This window comes from Pyrgilauda ruficollis, unplaced genomic scaffold, assembly GCF_017590135.1.
Source record: "Pyrgilauda ruficollis isolate IOZ18807 unplaced genomic scaffold, ASM1759013v1 scaffold235, whole genome shotgun sequence".
In the NCBI taxonomy this organism is placed as follows: domain Eukaryota; kingdom Metazoa; phylum Chordata; class Aves; order Passeriformes; family Passeridae; genus Pyrgilauda; species Pyrgilauda ruficollis.
Window position 1 is genome coordinate 52,996 of NW_024523095.1, and position 21,215 is coordinate 74,210.

The 21,215-nt window shown below is 45.0% G+C and overlaps 1 protein-coding gene across 1 annotated transcript in view; it reads left to right on the plus strand.

Moving 5' to 3' along the window:
* Positions 1-13: 13 nt before the first annotated feature.
* The window catches only part of EPHA1 (EPH receptor A1), a 33,983-nt gene continuing 12,781 nt past the window's right edge, over positions 14-21,215 (plus strand). The window contains exons 1-4 of the mRNA XM_041469478.1: positions 14-80; positions 3,164-3,231; positions 14,910-15,185; positions 16,833-17,223. Coding sequence (XP_041325412.1) covers positions 14-80; positions 3,164-3,231; positions 14,910-15,185; positions 16,833-17,223 — 802 coding nt within the window. The remainder of the gene's footprint in view (positions 81-3,163; positions 3,232-14,909; positions 15,186-16,832; positions 17,224-21,215) is intronic.

The following is a 21,215-nucleotide window of genomic DNA, read 5'->3' on the forward strand; positions in this document are numbered from 1 at the left end:
CTGCAGCGGCGGGATGGAGCTCTCCCTCGGGCTCCTTCTCCTCTGGGCTCTCCTTCCTGCCGAGGCGCACGGCAAAGAAGGTAAGCGTGGGACCCGCCGGTCCCTCTGCCTGGAGGGCTGGGCTGGGGCGCGCAGCGAGAGCGACCTCGCTGAGGGGCAGGGAACGGGACCCGGCCCACGCGTCTGGGGCTCCAGGGACACCTCCGAGCGACTGGGGGGTCAGGGAAGGGCAGCCGGGTGTGGGGGGACCACGGCCTGGCAAATCCCATCCGAATCTCGGTGGCTCAGTGAGCGAGCCCAGGTATGTTCTCGCCCTCCTTCACCTCCTCCTAGCTGAAGCACAAACGCCTCGGCATATCCAGTGATCCAAGAGAATTCTGCCCCTGTTCCCCTCAAACACGGGCCTTGCAGATAACAAGTTTAAACACAAACTCAGAAAGTTTCTCCCCTCCTCTGGCAACACCCCCGCAGTTTCCTGAGGAAGCCCTCCTAGGAGTTAACCCTTGTGAGCAAGCGGACAGTCATTTTATCGGAGTCTTTTATCTACCCTACTCCTGAAAGGAGCTGGGCTTTAAAATTTCCTCTTCCACCTCTTTAGGCTTCCATGTTTCCCTTCCCTGTACCACTTACTCCCTTTTATTAGATGTAGTGATTTTTTTTTTCCCTTCCATCTTGGTAGTTGCACAGTGGTTATGAAACATGGGAGAATGGTAACTTTTTAATAGAGAGGTGAGGGAAGTGTAAATCTCTGTTTCCTACCTCCTCCTGCAGTCAGTTCCTGCTAGGGACTTCTGTTTTGTACAGCAAGAGGTGTTGGGGCTTTTCCATCCCAAGGACAATCCTCCTTTGCTTCTCCAGGCTTTGGACTGAGGGGACTTTGTCATAACGGGCAGTTCAGCCATGGACTCAGCTCTGAATTTGCGAGTGCTCAGTGATCTTTTAAAGGGTCCTTGACAAGCCCGTTTCCACTAAGGATCCAGCTAGGTTGTGGATGCAGCTGGCAGAAGCAGTGGAGAAGGCCAGCCTGGGTGAGAAGTAATACCGGGTGGCTCCGCGCAGGCTTCGGTTTCCAGAAGTGTGACCAGTAGTTGGCAGTAACAGTCAGGGACCTGTCTGCCCGCTCATCCCCTATCTCAGCCATCTCATTTGGACTGTGTCTGTGATCCACTCTTCCTTAACTTGTCTCTCAGGGAAACAGCTCATTTTCCAGGCGTCCTCTCTTATCTGAAGCCTTTCTTCTTTTTGGGGACACCTCCTCCCCTGTGGCTGGGCAGCCACGTGAGACTCCTAGCAGCAAAGATGTGGACCAGAGAGTTAGTAGTCCCTGAGGACTTTATTCCTCTGCTTCTGTAGTCTTATTGACACAATCATCCTTTCCATGGAGAATCCCTGTTGTGGGATTCACTTTGAGAAGTACTTCTTGCCAGTGGGCTTTGTCCCTCCAGTGGGCACTCAGCAGCTGAAGGAGCTGCCATTGCTGGCGGTGCAGAGCATGGCACAAGGGCTCTGCCAGGTTCCTGTCCCAGCCACTTCCAAGTTCCTTTACCCTTGCTCTGCTAGAGCTTGCCATGCAGCCCCTCTCACTTCCACATCGCTGCTTCACTCCTGAAGAGGATGGGACGGCATAGATTTTAATTGGGTGATGGTTCTGGCAGGACAGGCTACCTCACCCTCTGAGCTTTTGGAGCTAACCACAAAAGAATATTATCTCAAATAAAGAGATTGAGAGTAGAGGGGAAGTGAATGAGGAGCGTTGTCTGGACAGGGAGTCTGTGGCTAGGAAGGTTTTGCCATATGACCATACTGTGAGCACTTGGAACTTGCAAAACCTGGATTCCTACTTTTCCCTTCTCCCAATCCTGAAAGGGTGTTTCAGAGGTGAGAACAGCAGCGCAATCCCTCTTATCTCTGATTCTGGGCCCACAGCCTGCTTCCTCATTCCACAGGACTCTTGCTGATCTGCACTTTACACTATTACTTATAGTTGGCAGGGAGTATTTGTAAAAGAGTCAGATGAGGGGGAGGAAACCTGGTTATTTAAATGCCCTTTAAAAATCTCCCCACTCCTACCTTTCACCCCCAGATTCTTTTCTGAGATGTTCAGAAACGACCCCTCTGAATACACCCACAGGAATCTAAAAGGGAATCCAAAGAATTTTTCTGTTTCTTATGCTCCCAAGCTGGGACTTCGATAGGTGCACAGAAACCAGTATTCTGTTCTGGCAGCACCGGCAGACCCAAAGGCAGGCACGAAGCCGCACATCCCACAGTGTGTCTTATTCCAACTCCTCTGCTTTCTCAATGTTTGCCTACAAAGTGACACATTTTTAAACGTGTCTTCAGATCAAGACTTTAGGCCAAACTGTGATCACGTTTTCAAATTCCTTTGAGGGCTAAAAATGAACATACCAATAATTTCTCCTTTGTCACACGACTCCAGCAGCGAGGCTTAGAGTAGCCGTGCAATTCCGCAGGAGGTGGCCATGCTGTGGCCGGAACCATTACTCTCTTGATGTCCCGGCCAAAAAAGTCGGAAGGCTGGGAGAGGGTTAAACGATTTCTAGGCCATCGTCAGCTGGTGGACAGTCCGAGTTAGACGTGGGAGGCTCATCAATTTGCACAAGTGGTGTATCTCCGGGCTTTTGGGTACTGTGACAATGGAAAGTCCCTTCTACAACTTCACACTACCTCTGTACTTTCCCACCGTGTTTCAAGTACTGAATAGTCCCTCCAGGCGACACTGATTGATCTTTTGTGTTGGTAATTTATTTGATTGCCTTACTCTTCAGCCATTTAGTTTGCTGCCTTCCTATTTGAAGGAAATATGTGTTCAGCTGCTAATGCCGGGTACCCATCTGAATAGGCTTCAGCCTCCTTCTTCCTTTTTGGGACAGTTTTAGGAAGTGATAAAATTTGTCAGGGTTGTGTTTTTTGGGATGTGTATAGAAGGGGGGGTCTCATATATTAGTAAAACTTTTAACTCCTGACTAACTGCCCTTCTCTAGTCATGCTTTTTGAAGTGAAAGATTTCAAAGGATGAGGGGGGTTTGAGAGAGGAAATGCAGGCTTTACCTTCTTTGACAAAATAAGGATGAAACCATTCTGTGGGCCATATGAGTTGGGTCATCGATTTTTTTTTTTCCCCCTCTCTTCTGGTTTTCAGTGGATCTACTTGACACAAGCACTGCACAGGGTGAACTGGGCTGGCTTCCCGACCCTCCGGAAGTAGGGGTGAGTACCCACATTCAAGGAAGGGGAGCCACTGGCAGTACTAAATGATGGGAAAATATAACCATGTTGAAATTTCACCCTACCTCTGGAAACTGAGCTTCTGAGGCTCCACCACCTCCTGGACATTTTAGGCTTTATAAGTCTCTCTCTCCCTTCACTTGTGCAGCCTCAACCCTAGCCAGCTTTTTAAGGACTGATGCCTATTGACTTCCAGTATGATTAAACATATCCTTAAAATATACTGTTTCCATGAAGTAATAAAGTAATGAAGAAAAATTAAAAAATCAAATAAATCATCCTCCAGTTTTTCATTCTGTTATGCTGCACATAAATCTCATGTCTTTTTTTTCCCCAGGAAAATAGGCAGAACAAAAGTATTTCTGTCTCAGTCTCTCAAGAAATTAGAAACACATTATAGGTTTTTTTTAATTCAGCAGCTGACTGAAGAAATAACTGCTAACTCATGGGGCAGCAATCTGCCTGTGTGGGTGGGCTGCAAGATTCTCGGACTTTGCACCAAGCTGTGGTGTTTGGTCCACACAGCTGACAATGAGAGAGGAATTTCCCTTTGTTTTGTGACTGCAAAATTGAGTTGATGAAAATGCTTCAAAATGTACTCCTGAAACCACTGCAACAATGGACTCTGAAAGACAGCTGAACTCTCAGCTATTTTTGTGCAAGTACACCTATTTTGTGTGAAGCATAGTTGGGCAGTCTCTCTGGTGTCACAGCCTACATCAGTGAAGGTGGTTTCCTCTGTAACAGCGGTGCTGTGGGAGTGGTGGAAGGAATGCACAAAGGAAAGGGAATTTAGGGACTATGCTGTGGTAGTTAGCACGTATGTTAATACACAGTTTCAGTTCCTCATCCGTGCTCTTGTGTTTGTAGCAAGTCCCAAGCTTTCCAATGGAGAGTCTTCACCCTTCCTGCTCTAAAGTAGCCCTGGGTAGAGCCTGTTCCTAACTCATTTCCGTAACTTTCCTCTGTAATGGGCTGTGGCTGGTTTAAATCCACCCCAGCCTCCTCCTCCTCCCCGGTAGCATTGCTGGGTGAAGTAGAGCCAGACAGTGAAGTTCTCCTGCACTGGCATAACTGCATTTGTTTCATTAGTAAAGCTGGTTTTGTTATTATTAGTAGTATTATTATACCCTGCTCAAAACAGGTGCCCTAGTGAGACATACGTGTAGATCATGTTTTGCCCATTGTTCCCTTTGTTGTCTCATCAACTCTCTGTGTGGTAATTTTACCCCAATTCTAGGCTCCAGGCATGTTTAGGATGAAGTTTGCCTCTTGAAAAGATTGAATAAAACAACTGAAAACTGCGTTCTAAAGCCAAAATCTGATAGAAAGAAAATAAAACCTTTATTACAGAACATCTGAGTAGGTTCAGAGCAGTGTGAGGAGTTGGCAAATCCTTCTGCTTGTGCTATATTTGCTTTTTGAAATACGTATATTCACAATGTAATTGTAACTGAGAATTGTTGAAAATTATGGGGAACACGGCCTGAGAGAAAATCAAAACTAAAAGATCAGGATATGGATGACTGATAAAACAACAGAGAAAGAAGAATAGATTCATTGACTTCTCATAAGCAAGTCTTTTGAGATTTGTCTAATTACATAATTTCCCAATAACTGTTAGGTGGAAGTCCGACAAATTGCCACAAGCAAAAAGGGAACAATGGCTGATTCTCTTGTAATGAGAACATTGAACAGGTGTTTCTGAAACCATTCCTTCAAAAGGAAGAATTAAGTATGTTCAAAAAAGAACGGAAATTAATTCAGAACATTTTTTGACAAAAAAGAGCCAAGATTAGTACTGAATAATCTGACTAGATTGATTAGTAACAGGCTGGAAATGTCTGAGCTGTGTTGCACACAGAGCTGAAGGGTGTACTTCGTGTAACACTGCTACTCGTACCTAACCTCAGATGCCGGAGATCTCCCATCAGTGAGCTGGATTTGTGTCAATATACTTATCGCACAGAGGAGGAATTTGCTGCGGGGAATTTTCATGCTTTATATGGACAAGGCCCCCGAGGCATAGCCCAGAAGAGGCTGGCTAAGTCTGTGGAGGCAGAACTAGACCTTTGTTTTCTCCTCACTTGTAGCCAATGACAGAGGATGAAGTGGCTTGCCAGGTGTGGTTGTTCCATGGTCAGACCGTGGCTGTATCCAGGGCAGACAATGCTCCCATTAACACACGGGCTCAGCCTGAGAACACCACTCGGTTTTGGACTGTGCTTCCTTAGTTCAGAACTTCTGCAGCACATTCGCCAGCATCTTGCCTAAGCTTAAGGGTGGTCTTTGAGTGAAAGTCTCTGTACTTTAAGTAAAGTGTCTGTAGAGTTTTGTTTATTAAAAGATTTGTGCTAGCTTGCTTTGTAGTAACTATTTAGAAAAGGTTTCATTCACTTTAGGCTACTATTGGAAACTAGGCTTTTAAAAAGGCAGACTGTAGTTCCTACAACCTCCTTTTATCTACCTCACCACCCACCACCCCCCTCCTCTAGCATATTCCTTGATAATTCTTTTTTGGCTTTGAAGTTCTGCCACAGCAGCACCAGGTGGGCATGGAGAAGTGTGTTACAGTACTAGTGGTAGATTTCCAGCTTTTAACATACATTAGAGAGCCAATGATGGCCACTTCGAAGGTGTCAGGAGTACAGAATTTGCTTGCTCTCACATTTCTTTAAGACTCCTCATGCTGCACAAACAGCCTAGCTACCTGAACTGGTTTCAGATACCACTGAAACTTCAAAAAGAACCTCTCAAATCCAATCATGAATAAATTCACTTATCAGGCATAGTGGCACTGCTTCTTGGCAGTTTGTAAAATGACATTATAAAAAGTTATTAATCACTAATTTGCTTTCAAATATAATTGCATCAGCTGTGAACAGATTGTGATGAGGAATTATGCTTTCCTCTTGCATTTTGCTTTTAATAGACAAGGCCCTAAGCCACCCCAGCCTGGCTTTGAAGTCAGCCTTGTTCTGAGCAGGGGATTGGAGTAGAGAACCAAAGGTCCTTTCCTTCCTAAATCTTTGTGTTTCTGTGATAATTTAGAATTATTTGTTTGTTAGAATTCTGAGCTTGAATTTTTAGCCAAGGCATAAAAGGTCCTCATGATTTTAGTTTTGATTTTTTTTTCATGATTTTATTTAATATCTATTCCAATGGATTTTCTGTACCAGTTTACGTACGCCTGCAATACAACATACTGAGCAATCCAATATTTGTCTTTAATGCTGTGATTATCTCACTCCCAGCTTGTGGGCCTATCTTGAAATTTTCCTTTTATCCAATTTTTATCCAATTTCCAATTTTTGTGTATGTGAATAGTACTTGCACAATCCAGTCATACTCCCATGAGTACATGTGACTACTTAAGTTCCAAGGCATTTGTGCTGGAGAATGCTGCACACTGAGCTTCTCAATACGACTTTCTCTGTATTGTTGAACGAATTGTAAATTAAACACACTTCATTTTTTTTTAGCTGCTACATTTTCTTGGGAGATGTGCTTTCACCAGTCCTACAGCTGTCTTTGCTTGTAAAAGGTTCCTTTTTCATGGTGACTTCATTTTTAAAATTGGATGTATGTTATTTCAGGAATCACATGAACTCCACTGCTGCCAAATTGTGCCATATTTATTACATATTAAAAGTTCAGCAAGGCTCAGTTCTCAGCTGGTAGCTGCTTTGTGGAGTTATTTTTCCCAACTTACATTCCTGCTTGGATCATAGCATTATTAAAGGTTCCTAATGTCTTTCTTAATCTCCTTTCCAGGCTGCTGTTGTTCTCAGTCTTTTATTCAAAGTGAGGAGGAGGACATACATAATTATTTTCCTGCCTATTCCATACTCTTGCTTGCTTCCACACATACTTCAAAGCACTGCTATCAGTTTCAAGCTTTCTACCAGTTTCCCAGTGTGCACGGCCCTTGATCTACTCAGCTTTCCCAAAGTCTACTTTCAAACAAGACTAAGGACAGGCATGTATTACCAGTGGCCTAACTGGCATTAGTATCCCAAAGGCTATCAATGAATAGCCACCAATTACAACTACTGTGGCTCCAAAATCACTTGAAAACTTTGGAAATTATGTGATTCTTGTTCAGGAACAAGAGTTCTGAGTTCTGCACCTCATGTTCAATGGAAAGTTTAATTATGACCACAGCAACTGCCAAAGCTACGTGAATACAATTTGATTAAGCAAAAAAAAAAAAAAATCAGATTTTTTTTTTTTTATGCTGTTGTTGTTCTATTAAAGTCCAGGCATAGTTCAAATTCTACACTGATAAATTTTTAGGTAATAGACTAGATCAAGTACCTGAGACCTGTCAGCAACTTCTGTATCACTGACCACACCATAACATTTGCGTGCCTTCAGGTTCTAGCAAGGTGAGGTTGTGTTCCAGAAGACTCAGCGGTCCCACATTTCAGCATCAGCAGATGGCTGGTTTCTGTTCCACCACTTCTTGGTCAGACAGATAGTCCTGGTCACGAAGGAAATAGTGCTATGGGGCACACAGCCTTCCACCTGCAAGCAATTCCAGCACAGCACTCCTATCTCGTTAAACCTGGGCAGTTCACTGAGTCAGACTCGATGATCACTTAGTCAGACTTGATGATCTCTTACTCAGATAGTCTTACTTGGAAAAGTCTCAGCCAGTCAGCTTTTTGTAGCATCCAAAGGTGGTGTGAAAAACAGCCATCTGAAAAGCTGTTCTGTGCACATCTTCCCACTACTGTTATTCATGCATGTCCTTTAGGAGCTAACTCAGGGGAGTGCCATCACCTCTGAAGCTGGAGTAGAGTAGCCATGTACACCTCACTGCTCTCAGTTAAGTATCAGGCACAGGGGATTAGCTCCCCCGAGTGAACAGGATCTGTATAGAAATAAGGGAAATATGCTTAGTCAAGTCAACAATCACCTGGAAATGAGAAGACCTCTGGCTTCAGGGTTGCATCCTGACATGACTTGCTGCTGTTGATCTGTGGACTGGTGGAGAGATATTTGTTGATGATATCCTGTTAATTGAAAATTAATTCTTTTGTGTCAGTTTGAGAGACAAGGAAAAAATTATTATGCATATCCAGATATACTTTACTCAAAAGTGTGAGAAGGGGGAATACAAACCAGTGAGATGAGAACGAGTGAAGTGTAAATTAATAGCTGTAGGAAAGGCCAGATTGCATGAGCCGCCAACTAGGCAGCCTAGGAAGGAGTCACTGCCAGAGACCCAAGTAACAGTCTTGGCCAGTGCACTCAGTGTTGTGACCTAAAGGGCAGAAAAGAGCACATTGTGAGCTGAAGATGCCATACAGCCGTGACATTCATCACCATGGCTGCTCGGGCACTGGGGTGGTGACAGCCCTGTTGCCTGGCAGCTCCAGAAAGCTGCTTCACTCTTTTATAGCTGTTGAATGGGTGGACAAGGTTCACTGAACTTCCTTGTGTCAACACAAAAGCAGCACAAGTCAGCTGGAGCTTGGAGATTAACCTGCCTATAACATGGTCCTCCAAGAAGCCTAACAGGCTATTTAAAATAATAATAATATTAAAACCCAACCAACCAACCAAACAGAAAACCCAAACAAAACAACTTCTATTATGATACCAACTGAAATACTGGTGAGTTTGCAGGCAAGCAATTAGAAAAAAAAAGGCTTTATATCTTTCGTTGCCTGTTGTGTCCTCGAAGGATGAACCTATGCTTTGAACTGTGATTCTCACTATTTCAGAGGCAGATCTGCAGGAAAAAATTCCCATGATTTATTTCTCAAAAGGTTATTTCCATTGTTTCCAAGGCCTAGTTTCTGGCTTCTCTTTGCTTGACCTGAATATTGCCAGCTCCTCACATGACTTTCAGGCTGCCATCTCCTGCAGCTTCTTTTCTCCAGGCAGGTTTGATCATCATCAAGGCATAATTATGCCATCCCTGTGTGGGATTCCACCTGATCCGCCTTTAAAACAACTTATACAAACAGAGCAAGTTTTGCCCATCACCATCAGACTAATTTCCACCTTCTCTGTAAACACTAGAAGTACACTTGACACACCATAGAAAACCACAGCTCACAATACAAAGCCCTTTACCTTGAAAAAATGAAAAAAAAATCACTTCCATTTACAATGAATCCTATGCAATGTAATGCAAAAATAACATGAGAGCTAACATTTGCTTTATTGGTAATGTGGCTTGCGCCATGAATTCTGAACTCTTAAGATGCACAATCTGATTTTTCACTCCTGTCCTTTTTGTAGTTATTGGTACTGTTAGTGAGTGTTAGTAAAAGAAGTGTTCCAAACCAGCTAGGTGAAATGTTGGACTAGAGTATCATTATCACTCATCTAGCACCATCTGTTATGACCAGAACTGTTTTCATGCAAGACCTTAATGTGGTCAGCCAGTTCAGATAATGAGCAGACAGCAGAACCTGGGTCTGATAAACAGGTTCTGTAATCAATGCACTGACGCTTGGTGTCCCACATGAACACCTTATCTTCCCATAAGAGCATGAGTACCAGTTAAATTGAAAGGACATGGGTGGGATGGAGACCTATGTGCTAGTGCCCTAAAGAACGAGTAATTACATAATGGAGTTGCTCCTCCCTGAAAATAACCAGTGGATCATTGTGGGGAAAAATATATCATCCCACCCATAAAGATACTGTAGATAAGTAAACATCTCTTCTGTGTTCGGTTGTGTCAAAGGCTCCATGATGATGTGATGAAATTAAAATTGCCTGACCATAGCCAAATGATCAAAGAAATAAGAGCAGCCTCAGCTGTTCTCAGATTTAAAGTTACAGGACTCATGAAGTGTCTAGATGTCACCACGCTTCTTTCATCATTGTCATCTAAATAGTCTTCCACACCAGCAAAAGAACTTCAAAGAGTATTGAGAAACTTTCAGTAAAGGGTCATAGAAGCTTCACTTCTAGAATACACCACTGTGGTGATGCTATTTTTGGTTGGCTGGTCCAGCTTGCCTCCTGACAAATTTTTGTCAGATTTCAACTGAAGAGAAGCTCTTCACTGTATTAAAACAGGTGCCAGCAAGGTGCCTTTCTTGTCACCAGCTTTCCTCTGAGGAAACTACACTATGATTGTAGCTCAGCTGTAATTACCTTCAATGCTGAATCTGTTCCAGGAAGGGTTTTTGGTCACGGTAGCATGCAAATGCTATACAAAAATCAAGACGCTCCACAGGCAAGACTGCAGGCAGGGAAAAGGGATAAAAACTGTTCAGTGGCACATGTTTTCCTAGATGGTTTCAGGCTTGCCACACCAGTGATGTATTGTTGCTGAAAAAGGTTGCTATTTTGGGGCCTTGCAATTTTTCTTCAGGAAGAGATTTAATGGCGTCTCAATTCTGTTGAAAATTAAATGAGATTGAGACACACTATGCACAGGTACACTGTAGCTGGCTTTATTAACTTAGTTGGTTTTTTTGTCTTAGTGAAATTTTCTAACCCAAAGTTAAACAAGTCATTAGATTTCAGCATATGAGCTCTTTGACTTTTCCAGTAGGAAATTTATTATCATTTCCAGTAGAGACATGCATCTTAGTTTAGTAACTTTAAGCTTACTGGCTAGGCTTGCCTAGCTTTTGCTTCTGTAAGTCTCTTAAAAGTATCACCGTGCCTTTCCTTGGGGGTCTGCAGACCACAGATTGGAAGTCACTGTGCTGAGGTAATGTGAAAGCAAATGAGACAAAAGGTCACAGCAGGCAGGCAGGCTCTTTTTTGAAAGGAGACAGGGCAGGTCCCTGGCAAGCTGGAGATGGAGACAGTATTCTTACTGCGAGTCACAAGCTCTCATGACTCCAGTCCCAGCCTACAATTTGCAATACTGTCACAGTCTGCTGCCTCTGTCACTGGTAGCCTGCCTCTCCATTAGCAGGGATGAAATTTGTATTTGTCAACATTAAAACTTGTTTCCTTCCTTTTTTTTACCCACTAAAAGAGGCTAAAACCAAAAGAGACCACTTCATTGATGCCTGCAAAGCCTGAGACAGTGGCTCCAAGGTGTGCAAACTGTCTCTTATACCTGATGGTAAATCCTAGAAAGAGCAGTCTACAGATGGATAAAGGAATCACAGCTTGTCCTAGATAGGATCCTTGACACAAACCTAATCTATAGAAGGCTTATTATACAGAAAAAGCAGAGTAAGTATTCCATAGGCTCCAGAGCTTCAAACTGTATCATCATTTCAGCATCAATAAAGGCAGATATTAAAAGACACATACCTTATCTTATCTTTGGATTTTTACTCACATGGCAGACCAAACCAATACTGTTTACTACAAATATCTATTGGTGCCCTTCCAGATTGTCATTGAAATCATTCTGAACGGCCTTTATAAAGACAGCTTCCTTCATATGGAATCAAGCCAATACGAGGAAAGTTGCTTTCCTTTTTTCCTTTTTTCTGAACTCATAGTGTTTTGAGGTTATTGACACAGTAGCTTGGCTTTGAGGTTGTGTTTCACTTGACTCTTAATTGCTGTGCTGGAATAATTTTGCTCTGTATTACACCACCACACCAAGGTTTTCAAGAACAAACCTCTGGAAGTAGGTGCCTGTATTAGTATATGGGTTTCTGAAAAGCACAGGAAACCCATTTGTTCTCAAATTCAATGGCCACATACTTAGACTTTTTAGGAAGCCAAGCTACTAACCTATGGCACTCTCCTGAATGCATTGAAATTTGTTTTCTTAGCAACTTTTAAAGAATTCTAAAAGATTTTAAGAGTTTGAAGACTAGTTTAAGGACAGTTTAGACTCTTAACTTAAAAAATAAGAAACTTTAAAAGGCATTTTAAAGAATAACATGCAAAGACTTTAAGAACTCTTTAGTTTGCTTGGAGCAGGGAACTGGACTAGATGATCTTCAAGGGTCTTTTCCATCCTAAATCCTTCTATGATTCTGAATCTCATGAGAAAGTTTTCTCTCAAATCAAAAAAACCTAAATTCCCTCACTGCTAAAATAAGGAAGTCTGACCAGCACTGTTCTCCACTTCTAGAAGAAGGTTACCTATTCTGTGGCCAACTGGAGTAAGGCAACAGTGTCTGGAATGAAGTGGGTAAAAAGTTACATTATCAAAGGAGGTTGATTCAATGTCATTGGCAGACAAACTGCAGAGGCAAGTAATTAATATTGATTGAGCCAGACTTTACCACACATGTTTATTAAGAACATTACATTAAAAATCAGAGGCATACATTTTGATTTTGCAGCAGATTCTTTGAGGATGGGAGACAGTTGCCAGGCAACTTCTGGTCTCATCACCCTTTCATTAAATGTTGTATGTAACAGTTTTCCTCTACTACTTTGAATTTAAAAGCTTCACTGAATAATGAAAAGAAGTCAGAAGCATATTTAACAATAGTTCTGTATTGTTAGCATAAATAATATTCTCATTTTACTTCCTTTACCCATCAGCAGTAGAGTCTAGAAAAAACATGTCTGACTCCCTTGTTATTTCTTTGCACCACACTGCATATGAAACTGTGCAATTGTCAGTGCCAAGCATCTTTGCCCTGAAGAACTGTGTCTGGAAGAAGCTGGGCTGAGATGAGCTAAGAAATACAGGAGTTAGCAGTTGGATTTTTTTCCAGCAGTATAGTTTAAAGGAATTTTTGTTGTTGTTGCTAGAGCTGTCACCACCGAAAGTGAAACTTTGGTCCTGTATCATGTAAGTTTTAAAAATATATTTTCTGGATGGGCACCACAACAGCTCATGTGTTTCAGTGAGACATGCAAAAACCACTTTCTGGTGACACTTGTCTGTGGTACTGCCTTGGGATAAACTGCTAATGGAAAGTTGTCTAATTCTCAGCCTCCAAATGCAATTATGTTTTTCCCAGGCAGACACACATTGAAAAATGCTTCTAAAAGCCAGTCCTAACATTGGCAGTGTATGAAAGCCAGTTTACTCTTATTCTCCTTCCTAGCTTCTTTTCTTCTACTCCAGTCTATTTCAGGATGCATTGTAAATTCAGTTGTGTAACATTTTCCAGAAGGTTTTCAGTTAAAGGCTGCAAGAGGTCATTAAGTGATTGTGCCTTCTGCTTGATCAATTGGGATTGATCCATCAGTCTCTTTCTTTGTTGTGCTATCATAAATCCTTTGACCTTCAGTGAGTGAAATAAGTGTAAATCCTGTGTGCTGCAGGTCTATGCCAGCTGGATCAGATTAAGAGGGTGGGGTAACACTGGGGATTAATTATGTGGAGAAAAAAGGGAACAAGAAGGGACACATAGATACCATCCCCAGAACTTCTTGGGAGGAGACTGCTAGTATGCACTTAGGTAAAAGGCTGAAATCATGCAGAGAGGAGCTTGTGCTATCAGCAAGACTTGCTAGTTTGGAGAAGGCGCTCCAATACTTTTCAGAGTGGGGCTGTGAAGGAGGTATATAGGAGGTATACTTTAACTCATGGCATGAAAGCAGAGCCTCTTATGCACTCTGTGGGTACATCTCTTGTATTCCACTAGCAGAGTGACCTGGTCTGTGGGGAGAAAAGCTGTTGAGCTGTGAGCACAGGAGGTGGTGGTGCTGAAGAAATGTGTGAATCTAATGCTCAGCCCATGAGATTCGACAAGTCTGGAGTAACACAGAGATTGAGGCCTTGTTTAAATTGCATCTTAACCTGGGGTGTGATTTAAAACAAAGATGCTTAAACTTGTGCCAGTACTTATGTGGGCACTTGTTTCAATTTAATTTGATTAAACATTTAAAGCATAATGAGAAAGGCAGTCTTAGCATTGGAGGAAAAAGGATGTAAGCTATTTTCCCTGTGGACAAAACCTTGCTTTCCAAATGTTCAGTTCTCTTATGTGAATTACTCAAAAGAGAATGTTCTTTGCATTTTGTATCCAGCCTGTGGTAAGGAAAGAAAAACTAGAGCCACCTAAAATTTAGCAAAAGCATTTGTTAAAATCAGTATCAAACTTTATTAGATTAATGCAAATAGTATTAGTAAGGTCATATAACCAGCTGGGCCCGTGTCCTCCTCTCAGCCATTATTGGCCTGGGGAAGATGCAGAACCTTAATGCAATATGAAGTCAGGATAATCAACTGAGTTTTAATAGTTAAATTAGGTTTTGCAAAATATCCCACTTAAAGAAGCGTGAACTCCAAGTTAATGAGTGCTTGCTCTAGAACAGTCCTTCTGCAATTTACCTTTCCATTATGCCAGGCCATCTTTTCTCTTACTCCGAAATGCTGTGCATTATTTCCAGGGGCAGGTAATAGTCCTGGTCTGGTAGGTCCTACTGTACACCCTGGATGTAAACTGTGGCAGAGAGAAGTGGCCAATACATGGAAGTAGTGGGTCTTTATCTCAATTTCCGAGATAAGGCAGTGCATGTAAGAAGTGAACTGGAACCAAGGTAGGATGAAGGGGATGTACCAAGGTCTGGTAAGTCAGATCTAATTGCAGGATCCTCTTTGCTCCCTGTGTACAGAGTTTAGGTAGCCAAGGGGCTCTAGACCAGATGCAGCTTTTGCTGAGTGTAAGAGACTTTTAGCTGGTGAGGCTTTGAGCCCTGAACCCTGTGAAAGAACTGATTTTTAGGCAAGATTTTGTCATATTTGAAGTGAAACTTATTTCTCACACCTCTCTAACAGTATGTGTTTTCTTCTCCCCTGGGAGTAGTGGAGTGAGGTGCAGCAGATGATAAATGGTACCCCGATCTACATGTACCAGGACTGCAGTGTGCTTTCCGAGGGTGACACCGATCACTGGCTTCGCACCAACTGGATTTATCGGGGTGAGGCAGCCTCGCGTGTTTATGTGGAGCTAAAGTTTACTGTGAGGGACTGCAAGAGCTTCAAAGGTGAAGTGGTGACCTGCAAAGAGACCTTCAACCTCTATTATATGGAGTCTGAACAAGATGTTGGGATCCAGTTTCGCCGCCCACTGTTCACCAAGGTCTGTATTGCTGGGGGTGAAGACTGAGTCATATCTTTCAGGCTTAAAGTTGTCATATCTTTCAGCTTAAGCTAGGTGTGTCTTGCTGGCTGGGACAGGCCAGGAGAACCAGCATGTAGGGAAGGGCATGGGATAGTAAGTGTTGTCCTTAGAGTAAACTTTACCCCCGGTGCCCTCTGTGATGCTCAGAGCACTCTTTGCCACAGGAGGCATAGGAGGTTTCAAATGAGATCAGACCTGCGTTCTGTGTAACCTCTTATTTAACCAGACACCACGAAGGTAAGGATTCTAAAGGGTTGTGACAGGGCTGGATGGTTACACCAATTTTTAGAAATAGTAAAGCAGAGACCAAAGGAATTTTATTTGCCTTAGGGAATAAAACAAGATTAGACCAAGCAGAGAACAGAATCCAGTTCAGGTCTCAGTGGTCCTGATTATTTACTCTGACTGCCATGAGGTACAGGGTCTTGTTCCATAAACCTGGAGGTGATGGCTTGCTACAGTGAAGTTCTCCCTGGTGTGAAGGTATTTAGCACTGCTGTATTTTACCTGCTGTTTTCCCCAATGCTGTGCTCTCTTTCCATGGAAACATTGGAACTGCAGGACAGAAAACCTCTGCTTTTTTTCAGAGAAAATTCTCTAAGCCCATTCTCTTCTAACAGAAGCCACAGACCTGCCCGTTCCTTTGCAGTTTAAATGAGATGCGATGGAAACAAAGAGTAATAAATGCCACCACAGGCAGAGCAGAACTCTGGTAACTGATTCCCCTCCCTCCCCAGTGCTCCTCCACCTCCCCTGCAGCCTACAACATGAATTTGTGCGATACCTCCACAACTCCTAAACATGCCTTATGATCCCTGCCAAATGCAGCTGCTCTACAGAGCCTTTCATCTCCCATCCAACTACAAGGAGTGGGTGGTGTCGTACAATGGGAAGGGGCCTGCGGAGGAGAGGATCAGTTATCAGGCTCTCCCACCAAGAAGAAAGACCACCCCACCTGCAGTCCTGCTCTTCCATGTCACAGGGTGTCACAGAGGCCTTTCCCATTTGCTCAAGCATGGAAAATATCCTCACCCACTCATTCACTCTTACCCTTTGTTTGTAGAGGCAGTGGGAATGCAAAAGTATGGGAGCATTTTTCACCCAAGTACCTACAGTCCTGAAATATGTTGAGTGCTGCACAAGGAGCACCTTACAGTAGATTATCTGAACTGCAGCAACTATAGCCTAAAAACAAGTGGCTGTAATTCCCTGGTTGGTTTCAAAGCACAGCTCTTGAGTGGTGTTGTAGATTTACTGCATGCAACTTGCAAACAAAGAAAATTATGACAGAAAAGGGGCAGTTCCTGAAGACCTCTGAAATCAGAGACTCAAAACATGGAGTCTTCTGTACTGCAGAAGACCAGTGAATGACTACAAAGCAGTTGAAGGAGATGATGGAAGGTACAGAGGCAGGAAAATATGCTCGCCCCATTTTTAACACCTCTTCCAAGTGGAAAGAAAGCATACAGTGCAGTGGCATTAGAAGCAGTTGACCAGACAACCCCTAAAAGGCCTTAGTATAAAAGAGGCTTGAGAGGAATGGGTATCTCAGCTGCTGTGGCCTGTTCAGATGGTAAAGCTGTTGTCTTTCTCTTTTTCATGTAGCTCAACACTGTGGCAGCAGATCGAAGTTTCACAAGCAGAGACATCGAGTCGGGGGCCATGCAGCTGAACACAGAAGTGTGCCCCATTGGGAAGCTCTCTCGCCGGGGCTTCTACCTGGCTTTCCAGAACTCTGGGGCTTGTGTAGCGATGGTGTCTGTCCGAGTGTATTACAAGACTTGCCCGGAGGCGGTGCGGGGCCTGGCCCGCTTTCCAGAGACGCTGGCAGGGTCAGAGGGGCTGACAGAAGTGCCTGGGGTCTGTGTGGAGTACGCAGCTGAAGAAGTGGGCTCTCCCCCCAGGATGCACTGCAGCACTGACGGGGAGTGGCTGGTACCAGTGGGCCGATGCCTTTGTGCTGTGGGGTTTGAGGAAGTCGATGGGAGCTGTGTAGGTGAGTATGCAGACACTAGCTGTAGGCCATGGGAGAGGTTCCAGAGAGCTAAAGATCAGAGTATCTGTAAGCAGAAAGTGGGATCAGGAGAGTTAGTGTGGTCTGCCTCTCTCTCGCCTACCCTCTGTATCTTATATCTTTCCTTCTCCTTAGCTTCTCTTAGTCAGTTGTGATTTTTCTCCTCATGTGTCAGGTGTAAGACCTGCACACACCTCTCCACTCCCTCTTGGGCTTCATCCAGGAGCTTTCAGCTCTGGAGCTAGTTTCTGCGAGCTGTAACTGTGTGATTGACACTGACTCACTCAACAACTGGTTCTCAACCCTTGAACAGCAGCCTTGTTCACTCAGGGCAGACGGGTCAGACACACAGAGCAGGGTATTTGTCCCATGACTAGAAAGCTGAGAGGCAGAGGGGAGAGGTTTCTCCTCTGTCCCTCATTCTTCTTGGACTGGGATGGCTTTTCTGCCATGGGAAACCATGTAAAGCATATTGCGCAATAGCATGGTGCCTGCTCTTCTGAAGAAGAGCAATTAGCAAGCAAAAGAGTCACCAGGGTGCTGGAGTCACAGCAAGCAAGGGTTGTTGGAGTAAGAAGTTCAGGGCTCTCCCTTGGCTGCAGGGGAGACAAGATTCAGCTTCTTGAAGCAACTTAGTTTGACATGTGTGGTGTTTTGGGGGATATGTATTACTGCAGGGAGAGAGGTAAAAGACAGCAGATCTCTGCTCTTGTTGTCAGAGCTGTGTGGCACAAAGCTAAGGCCATAGGGATCCATGCAGCGCTCTCAGATTCAGCAGGTGCCCCGTGTCTCTGCTTTGCTCCGCTACAGGGAGTCTCTATGAATCCCTACTACTTGCTGCTCCTTTTGCTTGGGGAGCTGGAGAAGGTTGAAGCACAAGATCCTTGGCCTCCTGCAGCAATCCCCTCTCTTTGCACAGCCCAGCCAGTTTTTCCACTTAGGTGCTACAGAGCTCTCCCCGCCCTCCTGAGAGCACTCCTCTGGGAAGGGGCAGGGAAGCCGTCATGTCTGGACAAGCCTCGGCTGCTATCGCAGCACAGGTTCATTCTACATCTGTGCTTTCATCCCACTCCGCCCAAGCACAGCTGCAGCCAGAAATATGTTTTGCAGGATTAGTAGGGACCGGGGAGGTCTCCCAGGAGAAGAAGGGAAGAGGGGAGAACCTAGCAGGAGTAGGGAGAGGTATTTCATGACCAGAATAGTGTCTTATTGGAGCATCAGGGGAGAAGGTGAATGCAGGGGGGGCATATCTTAGGATCAGCTCCCTCAGCAGAAAAGACCAGACTGTGTAATGGACTGAGAGTAATCCAGCTCAGGATAAAGATGGAAATCACAGCTTTTACTTCATCCTCAGAACAGAGGAGGTCTTCTTCAGACATGTAAAGTGTGAAGGATGGAAGACCTGGCAGTGTCATTCTGAGTTTTGCCTGGAGTAAGGAGCAAAAAAAAAAAAAAAAATGGAAAGCTGTACCTTTGCCTTTTAACAGGGAAAAGAACCTGACCTCTGTTACAGGACAGGAGACAACAGAAAGCCAGAAGATCAGGTCCTTACTTAGCTCCCTCAATCTCTCCATCAATTCCCAAAGCTTTGTTGAGTGTAGAATGGCTCAGCCACCCTAGAGTCCCAAAAAAGCTGTGCCTGCCCCAGAGCATTCAGACTTTGCTGCCCATAAACCCAGAGCTCGTGATTAACTTCCTCAAGTATGCAATTTGCTGTGCCCACGGAGGCTGGCTGTGCCCCGGCCTGTGCTCTGGCTCCCTGCTGGGCTCTGCAGGCCGGCAGGTGAGCCGAGCTCCCCGCCAGCCCGCTCGGGTGCCTGCAGCCTTCCCGGCCTGGCTGGCAGACTCACGAGGGGCACCTGCAGGAATAAGGAATGAGGGAAGCGCTCCAGCCATCCTCTCTGCCCTCTGGTGCTTGGTGAGCAGGCCCTTTCCCAGACTCGTTTTTCCCATCGTGCCGCCCGGAGCGGGTGCTCAAGGCCCGGGGAAACCGGGGGCCGGCGGGGCTGGGCGGGGGCCGAGGCTGCTGGCTGTGCGCCCGCCTCCCCCGCCCCGGGGCCCGCCGCGGGCAGCCGCCCCTCCACCTCCGCACCCCCGGGGCAGGGCGGGGGGAGCCGGGAGCACCGGCAGCCCCTCCGCAGCGCCGGCCCCGGTGCGGGCCGCCCCGGGGCGGGGCCGGGCCGGGCTCCGCGGGCCGCTCCCGCCCCCTGCCGGCCGCCGCCGCCAGCTCGTGTGGCCGGTGTCCCCGGTGCTGCCCTCGCCTCCTGAATGTGTCCCTTGGAGCCGAGTACCCCGTGCAGCTCCCGCCCTGCGGCATCGCTGCCAGGCTGTGGGCTCCCTGCAAGGCATCTCCTGCTTGGAGGGGCTCGGCACCGCCGGTGGCACAGCAGGGGTGGGCGGCGGGCTGGAGTGGAGCTGGGGGCGAACAGAGGCTCTCCTGGGGTCGGAGTTACCTGTCCTGGAACACAAGTCTTATCAGGAGCGGCTGGAGGAGCTGGGGGTGTTCAGCACGGAGGCTTATCCCTCTCTACAAATATCTGAAAGGAGGGTGCAGCCAGGCGGGGATCAGTCTCTTCTCCCAGGCAAATAGTGACAGGACAAGAGGACATAGTCTTTATCTGGTTTAGGCTGGACATTAGGAAGAATTTCTTCACAGACGGGGTGATTAGACATTGGAATGAGCTGCCCATGGCGGTGGTGGAGTCACCATCCCCGGAATTGTTTAAGAAAGACTGAGTGTGGCACTTAATGCTATGGTCCAGTTCACATGGTAGTGTTCAGTGACAGCTTGGACTTGATGATCTCAGAGATCTTTTCCAGCCTGATTGATTCTGTGATTCTTGCAAAGGTTCCCGACCCCAAATTTCTATCATTTACTTGCAGGCTGTCTCAGCCTGATAAGAGTGTATGTATATTGTGTCGTATCTGTGGCAGGTAGTATTACACAGGCAACATCAGCACCTCTGTGTTATACAAGAATGTGGCCATGCACTTTGTTTTTCATGTCAAAGCTCTCCTGACCCAAACTGATCCAATGTCAGGGACTCTCAAATCTTATGCTGGAACAAAGTGGCAGGAGGCCTCAAAACTTTCATCTTCAGTCCAGCCTGTAGAAGTGTTCACAGTTGTGAGCAGCCTGAAGATCAAAGTAACTTTTACTGCCTGTTAAAGGGATTATTTGATCTAGAGTGTAAGTGGAATCTCTTTAGGCTGTGACAATCAATACTTGAGCCTTGTAATTATTTTCAATGGCCTTTGCTATCATTAATCACATAGTTGCATGTTTGTATCTCAGAATGTTAGATTTTCCTGAGTGGTTCTGTCATTTCCCAGAATCAGAAGGTGCTGGTTGTTCCTACTTGTGATTACTTCTCTTTTCTAGGCTCTTTAAGCATCCCTTCTGCAGACTGATGATGAGTACTCTTGTTTGGCCTGTGTTAGTGGAAAGTTTTCAAGGTCCCTCAGATGTTCCTCTTTGTCACATAGTAGGAATGGCTGGGTGGTTTTTTTTTGTCTTCTGGATAAAGAATCATTTCCTATACTATGCTCCACCACATAAAGCTGTTTGTGTGAAGCTCCTGAACAGATGGTTTTCTCCATTGGGATCTCTTGAGGATTACACAGGATATTGTTGCTTTTATAGTGCAATATAAAAAGGGTCATTCCCTCAATGCGCAAGTTAAATGCAAAGTGGTAGCTCTGGCAGAAAATTGAAAATTAGTCTATGCATTTCTCAACCATCTGATTAGCAATAGGTTGGTTTTTCTTTAGCTGAAGAACTTCTGATTCATTTAGCACAGGCTGGCAAACCATTAAATTCACAGGTTGCCTTAAGCTCCGTCACTGATTTTCTCCTCCCTGCTACAACCGTAGAGGTGAAGCATCGACCTTGAGACAACTGGTAAGCTGACCAGTGCTTCTGTGGATTGAACTAATAGTAACACAGCAAAACAGGTGGTCAGAGGTTATACTGG